The sequence below is a fragment of the Lingula anatina genome, chromosome 8 (genome assembly GCF_051362555.1).
Source record: "Lingula anatina isolate TDL-2025a chromosome 8, LinAna3.0, whole genome shotgun sequence".
Classification (NCBI taxonomy): domain Eukaryota; kingdom Metazoa; phylum Brachiopoda; class Lingulata; order Lingulida; family Lingulidae; genus Lingula; species Lingula anatina.
Genome location: NC_141774.1, coordinates 15,845,472 through 15,865,995, shown reverse-complemented (window position 1 = coordinate 15,865,995; position 20,524 = coordinate 15,845,472). Strand labels below are relative to the sequence as shown.

The 20,524-nt window shown below is 37.7% G+C and overlaps 1 protein-coding gene and 1 long non-coding RNA gene across 6 annotated transcripts; one reads left to right on the top strand and one right to left on the bottom strand.

Annotated features, from left to right (window-relative positions):
* The first annotated feature begins 2,264 nt into the window (after window positions 1-2,264).
* LOC106157381 (uncharacterized) lies at window positions 2,265-20,168 on the top strand. Of its 5 annotated transcripts, none has more exons than XM_087019471.1 (18): window positions 2,270-2,430; window positions 3,624-3,788; window positions 4,725-4,937; window positions 7,319-7,513; window positions 8,217-8,429; window positions 8,905-9,126; window positions 9,391-9,537; window positions 9,780-9,917; window positions 10,066-10,365; window positions 10,970-11,052; window positions 11,224-11,455; window positions 17,965-18,104; window positions 18,452-18,521; window positions 18,684-18,790; window positions 18,913-19,084; window positions 19,335-19,425; window positions 19,673-19,767; window positions 19,966-20,168. In XM_087019471.1, the coding sequence occupies exons 1-18, from the start codon at window positions 2,391-2,393 to the stop codon at window positions 20,085-20,087; spliced, it is 2,745 nt and encodes a 914-aa protein (XP_086875597.1). In that variant the 5' UTR covers window positions 2,270-2,390; the 3' UTR covers window positions 20,088-20,168. The 5 variants fall into 5 exon arrangements, 4 of the variants coding, with proteins under 4 accessions (XP_086875599.1, XP_086875598.1, XP_086875597.1 ...); XM_087019470.1 differs by having other exon boundaries at window positions 17,965-18,179; XM_087019472.1 differs by lacking the exons at window positions 17,965-18,104; window positions 18,452-18,521 and having other exon boundaries at window positions 2,269-2,430.
* On the bottom strand, window positions 13,268-16,172 carry LOC147760465 (uncharacterized). The gene is made up of 2 exons (XR_015330785.1): window positions 14,959-16,172; window positions 13,268-14,466 (listed from the first exon to the last, which is right to left on the bottom strand). It is a non-coding gene; the product is annotated as an uncharacterized LOC147760465 (long non-coding RNA).
* Window positions 20,169-20,524: the final 356 nt, after the last annotated feature.

Genomic DNA, 20,524 nt, shown 5'->3' with positions numbered 1-20,524 from the left:
CATCAGGAATAAACTACTTAAGCGGCTTGAAAAAGCTGTATTTAAACAATAACTTTATCCGTGTTCTTAACTTTTCTTTTTTCCGTAGTCTAAAAAATCTTGACAAGCTGTTTTTGTCTGGGAACAAATTGATAAGCATACCGCCCGATATGTCATTGTTAGCTCAGCTTGATTTGTCAGATCCCACTCGTCAGGACTCAGAATCTTTAGACAATTGTCCACTATTTCAGATCAGTGTGAACTCCAAAAATACACTGTATCTAAACTTTGGACCCGGTGATAGCTTGGATTGCCGTTGTAATGTGTCGTTTTTGAAGCATTTGGCATATGAAGAGGGAGGAACGTGTGGAAACGCCAATGCCAATATTAAGAAAACTGAAAGAGGAAACAGTACGCCAACAGTCGTGATGGCTGTAGTGTTCTTCGCTTTGTTGATCACCGTTACGGTCGTGGTAGCGTTGTTGTGCGTTTACAAGAGAAGACAGGTCCAATCTCGGAAATCTTCAACGGTACGAAGCGATATTCCACAACCGGTCCCTAGCACCAAAGAAGCAGACGACATTCCACATTCGGTCCCAAGTATCAGTGAAGCAGACTATAACATGGACACTTATGATACAATATATGATGACGGCGATCATGGAGAAGACATTTATTGTACAATTGATGACTTTATTTGAATCCACGCGTCGAAAATATGCATAGCCTCTCCTCATTATCATTTGATGTCTATACATTGCATATGTTCGTTAACATGTGTAGACAATATTAAAAAAAAACTTTGCGGGCAATTGAAATATTAATGTAAGCCATTCAGATCACCCATTGGTTTGTTTTATTGAATCCACTCTCATGTTTTTCACAATTGGTCATAAACATGTTTGAAGTGTGGTGATCCCAGGGTGAATGTTGTTTTCTAATACCAGAAATCTACGACTACTATTAATAGGTGTAAGTACTACAGGCCTACCCAACTACCAGACTCGGCACCTAAGGATCCTGAATTAACTGGTATATCGGACCACACTACCCGTTTTCAAGGTGTGTGTCAAATCGCATTTCGGAGTATCATACCCCAGAACAAATTTTGTAGCACGACTGCGGGCTCACCCACACTCGGCTGAACAACCTTAAACTGTACTCTTACTTTAGAGTACTCTATTTTATTGTCTCTATGGGGATATATGGGGACTTAACGACATTCGGTTTGAATGTTTAAACCACTTTTGATAGGGCTTTTTTGCATTGTATTAGATTAATGTGGCAGTCCAAGGTTCATCTAGGTGGCTTTCAAAATTATGCACCCGGTTTTAAAATCATATAGCGATTTTACGACAATCGTTTACTATCCAATCAAGGTGACAGCCGAGCATGCCAGGGCTCATCCTGTCGGTGCTCTGGCTGATACTCCGAAATGCGATCTGACACACACCTTGAAAACGGGTAGTGTGGTCCGATATACCGGTTAATTCAGGATCCTTAGGTGCCGAGTCTGGTAGTTGGGTAGGCCTGTACTATAGACTTTTACAAAGAACATGAATGTGATTTTGACATAAAAGCATAGCGTATCAATTTTTCTAAAGGACGAATGCCTGCTAATCTTTTCATACAAGTCTGGTATCACTGTTTTCTTAGGCAGCCATTTTGATTTTTTAATCAGGGGAGTGCAGTTTAACTAAATCATTCATCTAACAAATAGGCCCCTACCTGTTTGTACAACAGAGTCTAGAACGCCGAATCTCTAATTTGTTAACACCACAAGCATCACCAACACATAAGCCAAAGCTTACCGACATAATAAAATGTTTAAAAATTCCACGTCTTGTTTGGATATTACAATTGCGTCACTTGAAGAAAGAATTTTCGACTTCCTTATCAAAGGGCTAACAACTCTTCATTTTGGCGGGAAGTGTGCCATAAAACAGATTTTCCTTCGGTAAACGACGATTTTCACAAATTTTTCAATGATTGATGAAGCCGTGCCCACATGCAAAGTTAAAAGATTGTTTTTTAAATGTTTTTTTTTGTATTAATCTCTTTATATTATGTCGGGAGTTTAATGCCTGTACCATCCGACATGTCATACATCAATCTACATATAGGGCATTCAGTATGTATAGAATCGATTTTTTAAAAACAAGTAGATGGGATGACAGTCTCTAGTTTACCCCATAAAGACTCTTGTAATCGTCCAAACAAGGTAAGGCTGCACAAGGCGTGCAGGAGAACTGCTTCTTTGGCTCAAGTAAACCCACTTCCCTGTTTTGCATTTTGAAAATGACACCTGGCCCTGTGTCATTTCAAGTCATTGTATTCACCCAGGCAGGCATTCATTTATAACAGCTTGCTTGATCTGAACTAGTTTTACTGTGAGGTGGAGACGAAAGAAAATGGACTTCTTCCTGGTTGTGTGGATCACAATTTTGTCAGGTAAACACCAAGTGGTTCAACGTAACTAAAAGTCTGACACAGATAGCGTAAAACAGTATCCATATATAATTGTGTTTTGCGGTTGTTTTTAAAAATCAAAGTGTGGTATCGGTAAATACATGTTAGAACTACTCAGTAGTCAAACTTGAGCATACTGGTCAGGAAACTGAAGTTAAAACACGTAGGCCCTGCCTGGGATCGATCCTACACAGATGTGATACATAATAACCCTTGATCTGATATGCGTAATAAATACTGATGAGGGATGGCTTGGGGTGTGGTGGGGGTTGAAACTGCATTGTACGCATGCGTGATTTTTTTAGTCTAGATTTGTCCTCACCGCTTAAGTCGTTTTTTGATTGATAAAAGACCGTTGCGCAATTGTACCTCAGGTAAGCAAGGGCTTTGTGCGTTTTAAGCTGTAGGTAATGGAGGATGACTACTACGTTTCATTATGTAAGAACTCTCGTGTTGCAGTGAAGGGCGGAAATGTGATATGTGTATGAAGAGGTTGTACAACACGCTTTGTTGTCTAGTGTAAAAAGTACTGTTGAATACATAAGGAGAAATGGGCAATGGCATTTATAGGAGAAACTTATTTCTGTTTTGCTTTTTAAATTCATCCTTGCGTATAGGCACCCGATGCAAGCTTATTTTTGGTAGAAAATACATGTACATCCGAAGTTTTTATTTTTATTTTAGTTTCGACTTGATCGTATTATAAGTGCAACACTGAAGCAAACATAAGAACGCATCTTTAATGATGAACCTGATGATTTTTTTATGCGTCAAGAATGCTTCTGTGACGACAGAAATGTACAGTGCGTGTGTGGTATCACAGTGGCCATAGCACTATACAATGAGCAAAAATATAAACGCCCCATATGAATTAATTATGTGCTGGGAAATGGGCTACGGCAGTAATCTGTAGCATGCTAAACAACTCAGTTCGATTTGTTTGATTTAATATGTATGGATATGAATAACCCATAATGCTGATAATTTTTAAAGTATTGCACAGTGTTGCCCAGTGTAGATAGATCATCAAAGCACTGCTCCAGTAATGACTGATGACCTTTCAAAACACTGCATGATATGGATTTGTAAACGATACTGTAAACTGAAGTACGTTTTGTTCATTAAAGTTAATTGTAACAAATACAGCATATTATCGATGACATGTTATGTTACAGTGCATCAGAGCCAAAGCTGTCATTACACTGACGGAAACTTCGGCTGGGTATGTCACCCTGACAGTGGATGTTTCTGTAAGGATGGACAAGTTTGCCAGAAGACGCTGTCTCCAAACTGTCCGGGACATTGTGTTGACAACCCCTGGGGGATAGGGTGTGAGGACGGTATGGGAGACCTTTTTTCTTTATGTTTTTAGTTTAAAACGATGCGTTTCTGAATGATTATAAATGTAGCCCACAGATTAAATTTTACCAACTACCATGTCACAGTTAGAAGTGTTTTGACTAGATATTCGGAGAAAATTGTCTGACTATTCATTAGCTGCGCACATTTCTGTACGGTGACTCTGTGATTAAAGAAAGGGTTATAGATACAGGGTTGTGAAGCCTAGTAGTCTACTACTGTATTTGAGTTCACTGATGTAAAGATTTTTGATGTTATGCGAAACGGAGACCAGCCTTGCGTTACTGGCGTCAGTTTTTCTTGAATAAATCGAATTAGGCGATGAATCATTCTGAAGTGTTTGACAGATACACACAACGTCCGGAAAGTAATCTGGATATTCGCACAGGTCCGGAGGCAAAAAGTCCAACAAAAACTTTTGCACAGCACTGACGTTATTTCCCAACTGTCTCTAGCATGGAGTATGTTTTTGTTTCACATTTTGCGGTATACATATCTGTTTCGCAACGTTTTGAGAGATTGACAACTTTATACCCTAGTTATTACAAGTTGATTGGCGGACTAACTGATTCGCGGATCAAATATAGCCAACCCACTTGAAAGCTTGTAGCATCATCCCCTAACAGACAAAGAATAGATTTCCCGCGGCTTTCATGTGGGTCGGTGATATTTGATCTGTTAGTCCCCAGATCAACTTTGGTTGTGAATGGAGCCTAAAAGTAGCCCCCGCTCTCTCGACACGGGTATTTAACTGTATTTATTCGCAGATAGAAATAAGTTGTATCATGAAATAACGCTATCAAACGTTTGTTATTGCAATGTTATGAGAGTATAATATTTCGTTATAATATTCATGCTTCATTGCACCTGAAAAATAAACTTATTAGATACTTTCTAAGATAATTATTTTTTTTCAGAGAAATTCAACCTTGCCCTTGGAAAACCAACAACACAATCAAGTAGTGACACAGTTTTCTACAAGTACCTGTCGTCATTAGCTGTTGACGGAAACAACAGTAACAATGTCCGTTTCTGTGCGATAACGTACTGGGAAACCGACCCCTGGTGGCTGGTCGAACTTGGCGGCCTCTACGTTATTCGCTCCGTGGTGGTCATCATGCCAATCAACTGTATGTAGTATGATAATACGTTTTTGTAGGTAGTTAGTAAACTTTTTCTATGTACAGGGTTACCACTTAATATGGTATATTATTTTTTGGCGAGTAAATTTTCTACAAAGTATTTAATTTCTCTCTAACTACTTTAAATCCAAAGCTGAGGTGTCACTCCATGTGTAACCAGGTGTGTTAACTAATTACCACACAACTCTCGAAACAACTGATGCATGCAGTTGCATGTTCTGTGGTCAGAAATGTGAGGGATGGTCTTTTAGGCAATTTCTGCCCTTGTATAAAAACGCATGGGTATGGTCAATCTTTGGAGTGTGTTTAGAGAAGCGACAAAGGGATCGCTCTGAAACTTGACAGGTACCTTAGTGAAGATATGGTTCGGCAGCTAAGCAACGTATCTTACTATGGGATTCTTGCTCTCAGAGAAAATGTCCAGAAACGGACAGCCATTGCAAGGTAATTCAACATTTATCAGGAACCGTTTGTAAAGTCCTCCAAAGAAATGCTGCAACAGGGGCACCTACTCCAATACCTCCACCAGGGTGTCCGCGTATCACACCAAGAAGACAGGATCGCCTTCTCCTTAGAGGACGCCGTGCTGGTCGTACAAAGACAACCAGTGTCCTCAGAAAAGAAAGGCAGAATGCCATTCAAACGCCCGTTCCAAGGTCCTTCGTGAACAAGAGATTACTGCAAGCCGGTTATTTTGCACAAAGGCCAGTAGGGAAACCACTGTTAACAGCAGGTCACATACAGCGACGTCTGCAATGGGCTGGGGACCACATGCGTTTGCAGCCAAAACACTGGAATCACGTCTTTTTCAATGATGAGGCCAGATATGGAATTTTTAGGGTTGATGGTCGAATCCGTGTCCACCGACGTGTGCGAGGGGCATAAAACGATGATTGTATACTGCCTAGGGTGCAAGCAGGGGATGGTAACGTCTCTGTTTGGGGAGCATTTCATGTCGGTGCCCAGAACCAGTTGTTTTTTCTAGGAGGCAACCTCATCCAGGATTCCTACAGAGACATTCTATAGCAAACAATGCTTCGATTGGTAAGAGTCATCTTCAGGAACAACTTTGTGTACCAAGACGACTGCGCAACCCCACATCGAGGTCGCAGAATCACTGTTTTTCTTCAAAACCAATGGGTTCAGCAACTGCCCTGGACTGCAGACTCTCCAGATATGAACCCAATTGAAAAGCTTTGGGCAAAAGTAACTCACAGATTTAATAGCTATGGTCATCGGCGGTAAATAGTGATGAACTGCGACAGTTAAATATCACTGCGTGGAATGATATCCCCAACCAAACTCTAAAAAACGTGTCACAGGGTATGCCATGTAGGATGAGGGCGCTGCAAGCGGCTGCTGGAGGTCATACCCGCAATTACTGACTTTTCCTGATTTACTGTAGTGAGTTCTTTGATTGTGTAACATATCACTGTCCGGAGGCTGTCATTTTCTTTAATATCTTAGCTTAAAGTTAACACTGACATCAAACTGTTGATATGGTTTTCTGGGGGTGTTCCTTTCTTTTGTATGGCATCTTATGTCAGATTTGATATCATTGACCAAAATATCTCACAACAGAAGACTGGATGTTTTTATCACTCAGTGAAATACTTTTTTTAATGACTCAAGCCAAAAAAAATTAATCAGCACTCAAAAATAACAATGATAAAAAATATTCCATATTAAGTAGCAACCCTGTAATTAGTAAACTTATCACTGAATTAAATGAGAAATAATTCATATATATAACCTTTTGGAAATGAAGATATATGCATGCACGAAACTAGAAGTTAAGCCCCTGTCTTTATTAATTATATTTTTGGATGAATGTGACCTTAATAATGATTTAATTGTGTTCAATCTCCTTTTTTGCGACTGGACAAAACTGGATAAAATTGAGAACCAAATAGGCAATACACCTCGTAACAGGTGAATGATTTCCTTGTGATTGGTATTATCATTAAATGTATCTTTTGAGATTGAAATCCAGGCAGGCTAGGTAACTTTGCGAGACTGAAATCGCAATCTCACCTATGCAAGTGAAAGTGCGGCCTTGGCAAGATTGGTTAGAGTCGCAGCAAAGTCACGGTTCAATATAGTTGATAAATGGATTAATATATTAATAATAAAATGCCAGTAGATTGTAGTTTGTAACAAGCCATTTATTTCTTGCATGAATCTGTTAATTTAAGTGCTGAACAAGATAATTTAATGGCATATTATAATGTGAAAGTCGACGTATATGTGTAATACTGGTATTTGAATATGTATTTGGTTAAGCAATGCAGTCGTATCTCCTGCCATGTTAAGATGCCCATTTTCACACGTATTTTTGTGTACAGACACAAGTACATTTTTCTATTTAGGTCCAACGCATTCGTCTATCAGAATGTATGTTGGTAATGATACGACTAACCGCGGGAACATCCTATTACCAAACGTTTGTTCTTTCGAACAGACAGTGGACCCCCCAGCGCTTGGTCGCTATGTTAAGATCTCCAGAACAGGGCTACTGGCTTTGGTGTTGTGCGAAGTTATTGTCCGAGGTTATAAATATCCATGTAAGTTGTGTCCGTATGGTATTGTATTTTATACAGTCTTGTATATATTATATGATAAACGCGGTCTTTTCGTTAAACATAAACCTGACTCCATTGTTGAAAAATGTACAACTCTTGTCAACTTAATGGAAAATTAGACTTCACCAATCAACTATAGAACATCGTATGACGTTGACATTTCCAATCTGTTACGACAAAACGATATGGGCAATTGTTGCATTGTGTAACTCCTAATATAACTATCCTCTTAGAGCGCATTCACATCGAGAAGAGCCGAGGCTCAACATGGCCGAGACCTAAATATGGCGGGCGTAAATGAAAGAAAATCCTTTAATGGTCACTCAATGACATTCAATGGCATTCATTGAGAGACAATAAAATTAAAGGATTACGCGGCTTTCCTTTCATAAACGTCCGCCATATTTAGGTCTCGGCCTTGTTGAGCCTCGGCTCTTCTCGATGTGAATGCGCTCTTACTTCATAGTTTTCTAGGTTAATGTATATTCACTTGAGCTTACCTTAATCCTGTTAATTTGTGATTCATGACATCGTAACCATTGGCATTACAACTATAATTAAACTGATATGTGGTTGATTCAAGATGCGTTGGTGTTTTGTTCCATTTTAATCACAAGGAGACTATAAGAAGTTGCCATCATTATTTGAAATGACTGTCCATTTCAGAATTTGCATCGTGTTTTAGATAACATAGCTCTTGGGAAGCATGCAAGCCAGTCTACTACTTATATTGGTGGTGGTCCCGCTAGACTTGCTGTAGATGGTAATACGAACACGCGTTTTTTCGACGGCAGTTGCACAGCTACCGAAGAGTATGTTGAACGTTTTCCATGGTGGGAAGTTGATCTCGGTGACATGTATTATATCTACTCGGTGACATTAGTGAACAGGGAAACAGGTAATTGCATTTGTGTTTGTTTTGCTTTGAACGATTAGTTCACGCGTCTCGCATCACTTCGTATTTGTTCATCCCAAGTATAACAAATGCATTCTATAATGGTTTAAGAATACTGACAAAGGGCGTCGAAAACATTTTCTGGAGTTCTTTTTTTCTTAATTTTAATTGTGTGGTATCAGAAATAGTTCAAACTATTTGATAAAACATCACTTGCTGCATTATCAAAATGACATTTTAAAGCATTTACTGAAATTTAAAACACATTTCATTGCACTTTTGTATCATTTAAAAAGAGGGAAATTAAATAAGCATAGACAATCACCCTGACCAGTCGTAGTAAATAATCTTCATGGCTGAAAATGTTTGTTTAAGAATAAAATTAAATTTCAGTGGATGACGCACGCGACTTATAGAATTTTCATTTTTTTAAGCCTTATTGTTTCTATAATAATGTACGTTATGTGATGTCTGTTAGTTGGTCGTCGTTTGAAGAATATTGAAGTTAAGGTATCACTGCCAAACAACTCGGTCTACCATTGTGCCAGTCGAAAGGAACAGGTGCCTGACGGCGGCTCTGTTGAACTGCCTTGTAACCCTGCACCTTTAGTAGGGCAGTTTGTGAGGGTTAGTCTGAACAACACCACACCAGACGTGTTGACTCTTTGTGAGGTGATGGTGAAAGGATACAAATATCAAGGTATGCAAACGCCCTTAACTCCTTACATTTATTTAATATCTAACATGATAAACACAGGCATAGAATATAAGTTAAATATGTATTGTCATATTCGAAAGTATTAAATTTAAAACCTGATCTGTAGATAAAATGGCATAACGTGCTTTTATGTGCATTGTTTTACTAGTAAAAAAATCACGGTAGCCTTTTTCTATTATCTGTTACAAAACAAATGTCCCCTGAGACAATGTTTACCTCCTACTCACGTGATGCACATATTTTCAGATTGTGGTAATAGTAAGACGTTTGGTCCAGAATGTAGATATAAATGTAACTGTAAGGATACAGCAGAGGTGTGTGAGAGGCGTACAGGTGCTTGTACATCTGGTTGTGCGGATGGTTGGAGCAATCGCCAGAACGTGTGTCAAATAGGTAAGGTACCAATACAAGGGATGAACTGAGTTTATTTTTGTGAAATTTACTAAATAATACTATTTTTCATCCCTCGGAACTTGTGGCGTAGCTGGGGAAGGTGAAAGGGCAAAAAGCACATACACTAATACTCACACTATCATCTGTGTTTAAAAACATAAGATAAAATTATGTTCATAAGTTAATTTTCCGCTGTACTGCATTTTCAATGTCTTTTTTGTTTTCTAAATATGAAATTGTAGAGTGTCCATTTGGGAAATTTGGGCCATTGTGTGAATACACGTGCCACTGCCTAGGAGATTTTACCTGCAGTGTAACCAATGGCTTCAGATGTTCTGAAGGGTGTCAAACCTACTGGAAAGGCTACGGATGCCATCAGCGTAAATAAACCTTTTTACCTGCTATATAATAAACGTAATTCCAGTAAATATTCTTTTGTCACAAAATTAGGGACATGTTAATAGGAATGCTTTGCAAAGTTACACAAACCATCATATATACTATCTTTATACCTTTTTACCATTAAAGAAAGGCCGTATTTTGAGATGGCACCTACAGTGACCTCAAGAACGCTTCATTCTGCTAGCATTCGCTGGGACAGCTGGTTTTCGGGGAGATACCCGGGAGAAGGCAGCGTACGCTCTTACGTTGCCAGAGTCTGGAAAGACGGTAACGTCATTGACGTTAGGAAAAATTCTGCGGATATCATGTCCATCACGATTGAAAACCTTCTGGAGTACACGGCGTATGAGTTCACTGTATCTATCGAGGATGAAGAAGGACAGGAGGGGAAACAAAGTCCGAGTGTCGCTAAAATGACATGTGGAGGTAAGAATGTCAAAAATGATTCTTACCTTATTTCCAAATCTCGGAAGATAATAGATGATATGTTACTTAACTCGATACAACTATAATTTTATGGTGATCAGCTTAGAAAATGTGGTGTTTAGTTATCAAACCGGATGAAGTGAGTCCATCAATAATGCACGTAAGAACATGCCATGCATTGGCCAGCATTGTCTTTGGGGCTCTGCCTTTGGCGATATTGTCCCCTCAAACGTTAATAATTTCTTTAGTTTACATTACTGAAGACAGGGAGTGGCATGCTAAATAATAATTAAAAGATAAAAAAAAAACATGTATCTATACCCAACGTTCCTTATATCTCGCACGTTCCCGTCTTTTATATCGAGCACTCAGGCACCCCGATATTTAGATGAAATCTTGGATAACCACAGCTTCTATGGAGTATTATTCCATAAAATTTATTCCATAATAAAAATCTGTAACTACTTTGTTCTAGACAGATTACATCTTGAATGCAATTTTTACACACTTTGTGTAATTTCATTTGTCACAGATTTAGCCAATCAAAATAAACATATTTTTTGTATAGTATGGTACATGTATTTTTTCTGATTTTTCTAATTAGCTCCTGCGATGATTCCACAACCAGACATTATCCCATCCCTGAAAGTACCTTGGAACACTGCACAGATAAGATTAAAAACACATGTTCGTCGTTTGGCTATAGAAAAAATTATAAAATGTTTAACGGGCCGCGACTTATTTATCTTTTTTTATCTAAGTAACTTATTTTTTTCAAAAGGAGGGGTATCAACCTCAGAGAGTGAGCGAGTGTAAGCACAGAAAAGTAACATTACGATTTTCCTTGGGTCATTTTAGGATATGACAGAAGCAGTTCATAGGTGTGATGGATTTGCCAAATTGAAACTGTATGTCAACAGAGAGTACGGAAACAACACCAGGAAAGACGTTGTGGTTGTCAAAGAAAGTCAGGACATTTATATCGAAGACCTGGTTCCATACAGCAATTTTACAGTCAACATATCAGCAGTGAATAATCTTAATCTTGAGGGACCAGTATTGGTGCTAAATGGGCAGACACCGGAAGGAGGTAGGTACTACAAAATGTTCTAAAATATAGGTTATGATGGTGTTGATACTTGTTTGTTCAAAGCACATTCAGTAACAATGATAGGGCCTAACTTAACATTATGTAACACCCATGTAACATTCAGTATTACAGCTAGGTATAATTCATTGCTTAGGCAGTGTACAGATGGTAGTAGTTAAAGGACAATGTTCATGTAGAAATCCATTTCTCGAATTTTGAAGATACAGCACTCAATCTATACACTAGAGGTATGTTTTAATCGATCCCCGCCATTTAAAAATTATAAAAACAATCTATTAGTAGAAAAAAAAGCGTTTTAGTAAACCTCACCTCAATATGCAAAAATGAAGCAACAGATCTGGGTCACGTGGCACTGTGACGACAATCACGATAAAGGTCTATGAGACTCAACTGAGCTGCAGGTGCATACAGACGGAGAAGTTAAGGAAAGTTGTGTTGAACGGAGTTGAGGAATTTTCGTTATGCCTCGGTGTGTTGCCGTGGGATTCACCAAAATTGCAGCTCTCGTTGACAATCTTTCTTTGTCTGTGACGGTCTTCCGTGACTTACTTACTAACTTCGGTGACAATAGTTGCGATGCTCTAGATCATGGTCACCTCAGGTGGTTTAGATCATATCAAGAGCTGGTAGTCTTTCAGATTAACTGTCATCAGTTGGCAAACTTACTGATTGCTGATGCATTTTAAATGCATTGTAGTTGACCAAAAGCTCGTTTACAACAAACCTGTTAATTATGCACCGCTGCAATTCCCAAGCCAGGTAATAACAGGTATGAAACTCGTCTTGGTGGGCTTTCATATTTTTCAATATATCTCATTTATTTCATGGGGTTATTTTATTGGTATTTGTAAATGACGTTAAATATCAATACTTAAACAATTAAGTGCCAGTTTTTTTAAGCACCAGACAAGTGCGGCAAGGTGGGGGTTCACAGAATTTGACTTTATTGGGCTGAAATACTTGCCTGAGGACCCTTTTAACTTCTGCCAAATGTTATGCCATAAAACTGTATTTCAGGGGATTTATGCCCAATTTTCTGTTTTTCCAGCTTTCGAAGCATATTTTCAGTTATCATACACGTCACTCATATATATGCTTATTATACTCTTATCTAGTAATATATTTACTATGTTTATGTATGATGTATTTTGTTGATCAATATTCTTCCCCCCAAGACATTCAAACTAAAAATATAACCCACCTTGTCCACACTGTACCCACTTTTTTTACCCCACCCCCCAAAACTAAGTTTACGCATGGCGATTTTCAGAGGGTCATATACCCACTAGTAGAGGCCCTATGGCTGTCAAACCTGTATGGGTTTGTAAAGGAATATTAAAAATATAAAGTACAAAGGAGATCCTCGTGGCCTTTTCTTTTGTTGGCGATATATTTTAATATTAAAATATCCGAAAATTGTAAAATTTGGATGTGTGTTGCTCTTGTCTTGGCCAGTAATACCTGCTCAATTACTCTAATCACGGCAGAATTGAACAATAGACTTTACAAGAATAGGCAATTGCCCTATAACAGAGCCTACCTTTGGAATTTAAACCGTCATATTCATATTTTGATGACTTGTGATAGAAATTTATGTAGCTTTGGTCAAGACATAAACCCTTTTCAACCTGCTACTTGGCCTCAAGTTTTTACCCTTTGCTCAATAGCTTCCATCTGGATTGTACACCTGGGAATGGTATTCCCTGTAACACTATAGCTTACAAATTTAATTAAAAATATTTTTAGCCTAATAAATTTAATTATTCAGAAAATAAAACGACAAAAAAAACCCACATTTTTCTTACATTTAATCATATAAAGAAAACTGTATTCCTTCAACATTTCTTTTGATCTACTACTTCAACAATTATTGGACACAAGTGGGCACCAATCACACACACAGCTTTTAATCAATCAACAATGTTTCATAATGCATAATCATCTCTTTATTGGATCTTTAAAGTTTAAGTATAAATAAGCAAATTATTTGGAAGTGTAGCAAACAATTCAAATCTTCATACTGGAAAATATTTATTACCAATAACTTAATAAATGGGTGGAAGGCATTGTAACTGCCATTCAAGACTACTCCTGTCACCCTTAACTGAATAAGACACCGACAAAGTTTTGACTCAAGATTTAAGTGAATGTTTCAAAAAAAAAGTAAGGTTGATTTTCATTCTACAAAAACATCAAAGTAATGTAAATCTATATTATCCAACTGAATCCCCTTCCTGAGAAGAATGAAGAAATAAGTTGAACTTCTGTAACGGTGTAATTCATGGATTATTTTGCACTACTCAGGACCAGGAACATATATTGCTGCTTCTAAATATTTAAGTCAAACTGATCTTTTGCTCCTAGGAATAAAAATATGATATTCCATATCAATATCTCAGTAAGATCTTATCCCATTGAAAGGTGGCATTCACGGATATCTTCAGTAAAATGAAACAGAAAAAAGCAGACATGATCCTATGTTTCAAAAAAAAAAAATAATAAATAAAATAAATAAATAAATAAATAAAAAAAGAACTCCGAACATTTATCATGGGACTCAACACCTAAGCGGCCAGAGGTTCAGGACACCTTGAATTGAATTTAAAAATGCGGAATTCCATGTTTCTGGGGCAAAAATTCATGTCTGAAAAGCTCCTTGTAAAAAAAGGTCACCGAAAAGTGTCAGTTTTCATCATTTAATGAAGCTCCCATAAATTACTGTCCTTCCTTATGGGGGATCTCCTTGCTACTTGCTTGGATCATCATGGCTGACATTAGCTATCTGTCAGGTCATTGGTGTCCTTCAACTGTAGATACAAATACTTGTTCAAAGTAGATAAACATCAAAAATACATTTCAGTCTGTTGGGCAGTAAGTCAATCCTCTTCACAAAACTTCTTTTTCGGGTGCTTGGATTAATCACTTTATTTTCTTTGCCATATATCTGATTCCTGGCTGCTCTTTCTGACCAGTCTCCAAACATCTTCTAGCTAAAATAACAACAAAAATTTATTCTTTAATCTACTGAATGGTTTTAATTTTCAACCAACAAAATTTAACATGAAACCCCATTTTAGGCTACAACTAAGCTTTATTTCATATATATATATATATATAATTCATGTAATTGTGATATGATTGTTACTCTTTTAATCACAAGCAATGACCTACAAAAGCAGTATTATTTAGTTGTGAGGGTTCTGTAACTTGTTGCTCTTACAAACAAAAAAGTTTACACTGCTGACATGTACAGTACAAAACATAAGCTCTTTTCACTATATGTAATATTTAACAAATTTGCTGTGGTTCTGAGGGTCAGAGATAGCAGTATTTAGATGATGACTTAGCTTCACCTGTCTAATTATTATGCATATTTAATTCAAACAACACAGATATCATACCATTATCAACCTTCCGTCTGTATGTAAATTCGGTGTGTTAATTAATTATAAAGATGTGACGAATGTCAACTTTTTAATTACCTGGGCCCAACCAACTGAATATCTTGGCTTTGTCTTGATAAAATTTTGAATACACTGACTGTTCATGAAAGCTCCCGCTTGGTCCGAGCAAGGAAAGTCCTACAATAATAACTTGGTCCGAAGAAGTAGTTGACGTGTTCTTGCAGCTCCCAAAAGGATCCACAGCATGTGACGATGCGCTGGACACACGACTGAATCGAGCTCACTCTCCATTTCCTCTGATGATGACACTGCCTCTCATTAGCCTCTCACACTGCATGTAACTTTTAGCATCGGGAGGTGACCCCAATCATCTTAGTCGTATCTCCTGAGTATCGCACAACCTTTCCGTCTTTGTAACGGTCTACAGAACAACAAAGTATACGCTCTGCTGCTTGAAATTCGGAAAATCTGCAGTGCATTCATCGCACGTCTTCCACCACTGCTACTTGAAACTGTCATGGCCGCCTACACGAATTTAGTTTCGAATGCATGTTAACCCCCGTATTTGAACTTAGCATATACTAATTATCCAGGAATCAATAAATAAAAACTACAGAAGACTATTTCAGTTAATTAGTCCCTAACTAACGTTGAAATTAACTTAAACATTCTTGAATGCAAATCGAAACTGTGGGAAGCAAAAATGCTTTACGATAATGTAGCCAGAAAATAGAAGAATTTGCGTCGCTGTTGCAAAATTTGTAGGCAAAAGGCCACGCCAGTGTTTTAATTTATGGTAGGCCCCTTGTCCATATTTTCAGTAAATATCAGTGAATTTATCTAAGGTGCTCTACTAGTGGAGATATAAGGCTATTGACAAGGTGGGTATCTGCGGCAGTCATCAAGTGACCTCAAATAACCTCGGTAGTTTGTAACCATAGCAACGGATTTATGATATAAATCTCTGTCGTTATAAAGATTATATATCCATCTTTCAATTTTGGTATTGACCGAAGTAATGAGTTGATCACTTGATGCACATTTGTGAAGCAAACTTCGGTGAAAAATACACCACTCACACAGCTGAAAAGTGAGACGGGAGCCACGCGAGGCAGTGAAATATTCATGTGGCTGTATCTCGACAATAACGCAACGGAAAGCTTTAATATTTTACAGTTAAATTAAGGTCACAAAGGTGATTAACTGTGGGCAAAATGAGTGTATTCTGTGAGAACCCCACCTTGCCGCTTTTTGGCTGATTTGCCTGGTGGTTAGAAAAACTTGCACTTAAGTTCAAACACGGTCGAGAACATTAATAAAAGAAATTGCTCTCAGGGTATCTTGAAGCTTCCGTGGAAGAAAACGTGTTGAGGAAAAACAGGAAAAAGAGCGTTATATTAAAGAAAAAATGGGAACTGCTATAATAAAATGGTTCGTTATCCTAATTCGTTTATGCTTTGAGGATTTGTTTCTGAAGATTATTTCATCTGAAATATTAAATAATTTAAAAGATTGATTATTTTATAACTTGAAACGCAAATTCTGCGTCAGTACGCAATTTTTTTTTTTTTTTGCAAATTTGTAAGCTTATAACAACGTGCTATAAAGATCTACTCAAGAAAAAAATTTGGTTGGGTAAAATTGAGTACGGAATGAACTGGAGACACTTGGCTTGTCATTAAGTTTACACGAAAATATGTCAGGTAACTTTATACTGTCTTTGAAAGAGTAAAGATTGAAAGATAATTTTAGACAAACTTTGACGGGGGAAATACCTACAAAGAGTAATGGGCTATTTCGCCAACATCTTGTTGAAAATTTTACACTGCAATTCTATTCAAATAAGCTAAGGAACTAATTGCCAAATTAATACTCTCATCACATAACAGGGGGGTAACCAGACCTGCAAAAATTGTACGCACATATTTAAAAAGATTACAAGCACATACAGCAAAATGTAGACTTACGCAAAACATGAAGGACAGCGTAATCACAGCAAATGTACCTCATATAGTAGCTTAATTTCCATTAATAATAAAATCATCATTTAAGTCAAAAATATTCTTGCGATTTAATAACTATTTTAATTTACCCAGAACGGTATATTTATTTTAAAGGCGGTTAATTGAAATATAGTTTTATGATTTGTTTGTGAAAATTGCCCATGTCACCCTGTTAGTTTGGAGGTCTAAGCTGGATCAAGTCCGTGTTAAAATCCCTATGAAGTTGTGCAGGAAAAATTCTTCCTTTCTTTCTCTAGCTCCTCGATAAACCTGGTGTTCAGATTTTATCTAGTACCCCCAGGTCTACGGGAGCTGCGCTTTGTAACTAACGCACAGGTAGATTTTTACCTGAGATAACTGGAGTAAAGCTTAGATAGAGAGTGCGTTCGATACAAGCAAGACAAATTGAATGCCATTTAACCCTCTAATTAAGAGGTAAAGGAAGTTCCAGGTAGATGGATGATTAAGATAGGACTTGTAAAGGTAACGGGCATTGTTTACCTCAGTTTAATAAAAGTATGCAAGACGGAGTGTCAGCGGTTTAATAAAATAAATTGAATTTCACAAATAACATGGACCTCATATGCAATAATCAACATTTCCCTTAACTCATTCAAATGCAGTGTTTTATACAACTTGGGATAACCATAATGAAATGCTTGTTAAAGAAATGACTAGACGGGAAATGGTTTTACACAGCTTCACGAGGATTTAGACCCCTCGGGTAAGAGATTTGAATGAGTATAAACTTTTATCAGAAGCCAGAGAAGTCATCTTACAGGTAGACAATGCAGCTCAGTTTGACAGCTAAGCACGCTCTGTTCTCCAGTGGCTCGATTGTCGTCATTGGACCACGTGACCACGTAGCTCATTAACTCCCAGGCCGAGCAAATAGGACGTTTTTTAAAGCCAAAAATTTACAAAATGAGCTTTTAATTTGTGTATTTGGATAAAGATATCGTTAGTTGGGCATGTTTTCTGAAGAATATGTTCCGTTCAGGCCATTCTGACGGCATGAAGCAAACCCTTTAATGAGTAATGACGTGCTTAAATACAAACAAATGGTTCTGTATTTGTTCAGTCCCACCAAAAATGGCACCGCCTACCGTTGTAAGTCGGAGTAAAGATTCCATAGAGTTGACCTGGGAAGCTCCATGGCCTCCAGGAGGAATCATAACTGAATATGATATAGGTTATACGATGGAAGTGACTAACTGGAAGGTATTAATTGTGAGCTCTGACACTAGGGGGAAGTCTATAGGCGACCTTCAATACAACACGACGCACTGGTTTAGGGTTAGTTTTCACCGTATCTCTTCGGCTTTTTCGAAGACATGTTAGGACTAAATAATATTATTTGATTAATTTTCATTTTTGTGCAAATCAAACATGACACTGAGATCACATCCAGTTGTCCTTGAATTGATGCTAGCCATAACGATAACGTTGATTGTGAATACTTTATGAAAGTGGCTTTGATCTTCTTTGAGTTTTTCTTTTCGAATGTCTCAATTACTTTGCCGGACACACACTTAAATGACAAATTTAATTACTCCTTTTTGATTTAGATTCGTGCAAAGACCAACCTCGGCTACGGCGAGTACAGTGAGACCATTGAAACAATAACAGTTGAAGGAAGTTTGTATGAACCATGAAGTGCTGAGCTCTGTACCTAAGTCATTTAAAGAAGAAAAAACGTTACACTGATTAAATAATGTTCACTTCAGATTTAAATTGTTTTAGAGTTATGCAAAATGTTCTTCTGATGATGGTATAATACGTGCTTTTTTGTTTGAACAGAGCCAGGACCACCTTCTAACTTCACCGCTACAAGCAGATCGCAAACGTCTCTAGAATTTTCATGGAAAGCACCACGTGTCAGAAATGGAATAATAACAGGCTACAAGGTAATTGTTCGATGCTTGTCAAAAATGATAATAAAAAAAAACGCACTACAAATATGGATCGTTTGACATAGTTCTGTACATTTTGACTCATTTTTTTTTATTTTAACTGTTATTCAATCCAGATTGAATGTTACACTCATGGCAAAGGTGTCTCTGCAGAGCTCAGTATGCATGCAAGAAGCTACGTCTTAAAACAGTTGACATCGGGGACTAAGTACACGTGTAGTTTGAAAGCCAAAACGTCGGCAGGTTATGGGAATTCGTCACAGCTTGTCACGTGGACGGAACCAAAAGGTATGTGGCTTTTCGAACATAAGTAAAATGGTAACAAGAAACATAACTTGAAAGAAAAATGTGCCAGCAACTGTTATACGAGTAGGCCTAGATGGCTGAAAAACACAAGCTACAAAATTTCTAGAACATCATTTTTTGTCTGATTTTGATTATTGTTATTATTTGGTATTTAGTCAACTTCCCAAACCCAAACAGCAACAATAAATATTTATCAAACAAATTGTCACTTTCACTTTTGTAAACATTTTAGATCCAGAAATCGGTGGGATCGTCGGCGGTGTTGTTGGCGCCACATTTGTGGCGGCGGTGGTGGTTATGGCAATCGTGATAACACTGCTGAGGTAATGTCACTTAGGTGGTGAATTTGCAACATTATTAGACCGCCGTAGGGGTTGTTCCTGCATCTATTACTTTTCCGACCAATGGGCACTTACAAAAGATGAATAAGGGAAGTGCATCTATTAACTAAAGAATATGGCCACGTTTCACACGTTTGGCACGTTAGAACGGTAGGATTATACTAGTACTTAAGCTTCAGTAGAGGCAGGCATTATCAGTTGTAACGCACATTATGAATGCATATTTTAGAAGACGAAGACGAGAACGGGAGGCTAACAGTTCAAGTAGTGTTCCTGAAAGAGAAGTCTCCAATCTAGGGCTGGAGCACTGCAGTGAAAATATTGGTATGTTTAGTAGGTTAATTCAATGAAGAAAATGTGTCAAACCTTTGTATATAACTACCCAAGCTTTGAATGAATTTGAAGCCTTTAAAAGTTTGTAACGCGAGTTAGACTGCGCTAAAACTATTTTCTGCGCTGCATGATCTTGAATTCAGCACCCTCATTTACTTATATTAATTCTGTATTTCTATACCCCGGTAGATTACGAACATCCAATGCGCCATTGGCAGGAAACCCTGTACACGGACCTCGTGCTAAGTTCAAATGACGACGTGGAGCAATCTGGAACTGGCAATCTTGGTGAAGATCGCTCTAGATATTAGTGTTTTGATGACAGCAATGTTGCAAATTTTGGTGTTATCTTGAATGAAATATACACATATGACCTTATGTTGCAAAACTTGACCTATCAGCATGGGCGTTTTGCCCCAAAGTGAGATTTTGTATATTTTTTCAAAATTCGGCAGGAAAGGTGTTATACAATCTGACTTCATCGAGACTTGTATGGAGGTCTAATATCATCCTATCTGTCACCAACAAAGTTTTTTTAAATTCGCGCATTTGGTACATGTAGGTGGTGTCACTGATGTTAAAGAAAAGGCTAAATAACTGTAAACAAGGCAAAAATGAACAAAATATCATACTATCGTACTTTTTAGTTTGTGGTCATCTCCGTCATGGAGGATTAGTCTACTGGAAATCGGTAGTGCACAAAACATCACGACACGCGTATTTATACGTAGGCCCTAATACATGAAAA

Excerpts from the sequence above, each read along its gene's own strand:
- LOC106157381 (XM_087019470.1), top strand. The coding sequence starts at position 2,391 with ATGGACTTCTTCCTGGTTGTGTGGATCACAATTTTGTCAG. Across the intron at positions 9,538-9,779 it reads CCAGAACGTGTGTCAAATAG|AGTGTCCATTTGGGAAATTT; the intron begins GTAAGGTACCAA and ends ATGAAATTGTAG. Across the intron at positions 18,180-18,451 it reads ACACGACGCACTGGTTTAGG|ATTCGTGCAAAGACCAACCT; the intron begins GTTAGTTTTCAC and ends TTTTTGATTTAG.